Source organism: Bidens hawaiensis, unplaced genomic scaffold, assembly GCF_021521415.1.
Source record: "Bidens hawaiensis isolate Kalapana, Puna unplaced genomic scaffold, B.hawaiensis_p1.1 tig00014401_1, whole genome shotgun sequence".
Lineage (NCBI taxonomy): Eukaryota > Viridiplantae > Streptophyta > Magnoliopsida > Asterales > Asteraceae > Bidens > Bidens hawaiensis.
The window spans coordinates 605,686-609,608 of NW_027492244.1; the positions used below are offsets into that span (position 1 = coordinate 605,686).

Consider the following 3,923-nt stretch of genomic DNA (forward strand, 5'->3'; position numbering starts at 1 on the left):
TTTTAGAAGACTCTTGTCACTTTTCAAAACATTTAAGATTAAAACATAACAATCTTTTAAAAATTTATTGATGTTAGCAAATTTTAATGTTATAAAAAAAGACTATTATATTTAAATAAGTTTATAAAAAACTTACTACAGTGACACTTAGAAATAAAACGTGAAAGATTTTATAAAATTGTTTTAAAAAAAATATAATGTGAAATACAAAGATTATAAAGAATACCTAAATGATTACAAGATATTCATAAACATATAATGTTTTGAATTAAATTATTTTTTTTTAAAGAGGCGAGATTTTGGTAAAAATCTCGTTGAGATGGTAGGTCAATTTTTTTATAGTAATTTTAGTTATTTGGCAACATGTGATCGTCAAATGACTATTTTGATAATTTCCCCCTCTATTAAAACACAACATTATTTGTCAAATATTTATTAACATATAGGCTCTTTTTTAAAAGGTAGGTATGGATATAAAACAACTGTTGTACTTTTTGTCTGCGATAGTTAACAAAAATAAGTTGTAATAATTTATGGTGGCGTGAATTGGGTGCATCCATAAACCAGCATACCCCACCACTTTAAACATTCTCATTATATGAACATGCAAGAAGACTCCATCACTTTAAACATTTATAAGACTACCCCACCACCTCAATCTCCTCCTGTGAATCCGGTTAAACAAACATCCATCTTATAAATCTACCACTTTGTTTGTGACCTTAAACCTTGCCAGCCAAACTCAGATTTAGTGCCATGGCCTCCATTGCAAGCACACTCTTCTTTTTCCTCATACTCTCTTCACTCACCCTCCAACCTCATGCTAGAGAGAGCAAGTTTTTCACCAAAGTCATTCATTACCTTTCAAATTCACCCATAACCTCCTCATCATTGGTACCAGCACCAGCACCAATGCTGGTACCAGGGCTGGAGCCGGAGGCTGGGCCAGTGTTTTTGGCTCCAGCACCGGCTCCAGATACGGAGCCATTTTTCTTGGCTCCGTCTCCAGCACCAGCGGAAGAGGCGTATGGTTATGGTCTTTATGGTAAAGGGTCGAGTGAGTATTCCTTAGAGGAATACCGCACGACTTCCTTGGAGGGTTCTGAGAATGAAACCCCCGAGGGAGAGGATGAGGAGAAAGAAACTAATGATGTTGATGAGTTCATTTCACCAAAGCAGACACCCTTTGAGAAGCTATTAAGCAGCCAGAGTTACTCTACTAACGAAAATGGCTATTCGAACAATGAGAATGGCTACTCAAGCTATAACCAAAATGGTTACACCAATGGGAATGGCTACAACCAAAATGGTTTCAACAACAAGAATGGCTACAACAACAATGAGAATGGCTACAACAATAACGAGAACGGTTACAGCAATGAGAATGGCTACAACAATAATGAGAATGGTTACAACAACAATGAGAATGTCTACAACAACGAGAATGGCTACAGCAATAATGAGAATGTCTACAACAACAATGAGAATGTCTACAACAGTAATGAGAATGGTTACAACCAGAAGCTGTATAGCAACAACTATAAAGACAACGGCAATGAATACTCAAGCTCTATGAATGAGAACAATGGTTACAAGACCAATAGCTTCGTTGAAAACAACAACAATAATTACAAGGCCTTCACAAACGAGAATAGCGGCTATGGATACACACCCTCTAAAGAAAATAACAATGGGTACATGGCGGAGAAACAAGGAATGAGTGACACAAGGTTTTTGGAGAATGGTAAGTACTCTTATGGTACAAACAACAATGCGAATTATAACCGGGAAAGTAGTTATGAGGAACAAGTGAGTGACAATGGTGAAGGGTATTATAGGAATAATGAAGAACCAAAATATGAGTTTGACACAATGGAAGAGTATGACAAGCAAGAGGGGTATTTGCCATGAGAATCAAGAGATGCAAAATTGTTTTATAAGTTAAGTAACTATAATTACAAAGCATAATATTGGAAGGTTTAAAAAAGAAGTGGAAGTCATTTTTTTTTTCTTTTGTTTGTGACTCCGTCTTTTTTACTTTGGTTTGTCTTTGATGTTTTGGAGGGTGGTAGGGTTTGGATAATATGTACTTTGGAAGATAATTATGTTTTAAGTTTCTTTTCGTACTAAATTAAGTGATTACCAAAGATTTTTCCTTACGTTTAATATAACAATTCTAATACACTATATAAACAACACTACCACAAAATGGTCAAAACCGTCACAAATGAACAATTACCAACACAAATAGCATGGTCTAGAATCCGCTTTGCAATTAATTTTAGTACCAAAAATCAATAACAGTGGAAAAAAACCCTATTTTTGCGACGATTATTGTGCGAACTATTTGGTTTTATGATGAATTACAAACCACATATATGTTTTTGGAGAACATTAGTGGTCTTGAACTTAAAAGCACCGTATATGTTGTTCTGTTAACCAAAGTACGATATGTTCAGCAATAAGATCCTCACTTTCTTTTCTTATCCTCTCCAAAAAAGTGAAACAAGAGATCATGTTTTCACTCAACAAATAACCTTTAGGGTATTAACAATGTACATACCGGGTCTTTACCCAAACCGGTTTCTGTTTGGGTCAACAGAAGTCAAAATCACTATTAGCTTAAACCAATTCCGGTTTCTAACCTCTCTGCAAGTGGAAAAGGAACGGTTTCGTTAACCGGTTTGGTTCGGCGTTCGATTTGGTTTGAATCGGTTTTTTACTGGTTTTTGCCAAACAGTTTCCAATACCTGGATTTCTTTTTTACACAGGTAAATATGGTTACACATTATTTCATGCTCTTTTAGTCTTCACTCATTTCTTTCCTACACCCAAAACAGTTAACATTGGCGAACTTGGTCTCGTATTCCATTGGTTCTCATATAAATCGTTCCCTACACTACACATATATATTAACTACTTTAATAAAAAACCTAGGTCAAAATCCATATTCAGGTGACCCAAATAACTGCCCAACTCTTATGAATGAACATGAAGTAGTCTTTCAACTTGTTTGGTCACAAATTCGGGTCTTGTGTGAATAAATGATCTACCAAAACCCAAGTAACCCAGGCATAAGTAAAAGTTGGTCAGAGGTGGATTCTCCTTTTGAAGGTTTCAAGTTTATTGATTGTGCTAGTTTGTATGTGTAATAACGCTTGTATAGCGCCTAGCTATGCTTTGGGCACCTGAAACATATGCCTAATTGTCTAAATAACCAACCTTAACAAGTGTAGAAGTCCACATTAGGATTAAGAAAAAAATCACATAACTCAGTTCACATGGTTCCATAGTCACATCATTTTATTTAACAAACAAAAGCATGGTGTCTCAGATACATAGGTTGTGTTGTTCCAAAAGCACAATCATTGAATAAAACACACGGCAGTTTTATGGTCTCTTTTGATCATCGCAACACCTGAAATTGAACAAAAATGGTACCAAATACGCAGTTACTTGTAGACCAAAGTAATGCTTCATAGATCAAATTACCAAAAACATCAATGCAACGAGAGAAAATGACTAAAACATGTGTCAAAATTTATGCCTTAAATTTAGGCTGGCGTTTGAGGCTTAAGTACTATTTCTTAAATTAAATAGCAGGAATCATTTCAACTTTTGACTAGATTTACATAAGAAAAAGTTTCAAATAGACCTGGAAAACTAGACGGGTTTGGGTCACGAGTAAGAACGGGTTCAAGTCAGTAATGGTTATAAGGAAACTGAAATTGGGTCAAAACAGATTCTGGCCAAAAGATAGAGTCTTGTTGAAATGAGTCGGTTTAGAAAAACATACCAAAATTGGTTCACCCACTATTTTTTCATATGAGGGCTAATGGGTAATTATGATTCTTGCCTATTGTTTCAAACATCAACAGCATGAAGTAAAAAACAAAAATTAATTTGGCTGCTTGAAGGCATAT

General features: G+C 35.1%; 1 protein-coding gene across 1 annotated transcript; it reads left to right on the forward strand.

Moving 5' to 3' along the window:
* Window positions 1-552: 552 nt before the first annotated feature.
* LOC143546535 (uncharacterized) lies at window positions 553-2,132 on the forward strand. The gene has a single exon (XM_077038188.1). It carries the CDS (start codon window positions 757-759, stop codon window positions 1,909-1,911), a length of 1,155 nt encoding a protein of 384 aa, XP_076894303.1. The 5' UTR covers window positions 553-756; the 3' UTR covers window positions 1,912-2,132.
* Window positions 2,133-3,923: the final 1,791 nt, after the last annotated feature.

Bases quoted from the DNA above. Each gene is read 5' to 3' on its own strand.
- LOC143546535 (XM_077038188.1), top strand. From the start codon at position 757: ATGGCCTCCATTGCAAGCACACTCTTCTTTTTCCTCATACTCTCTTCA.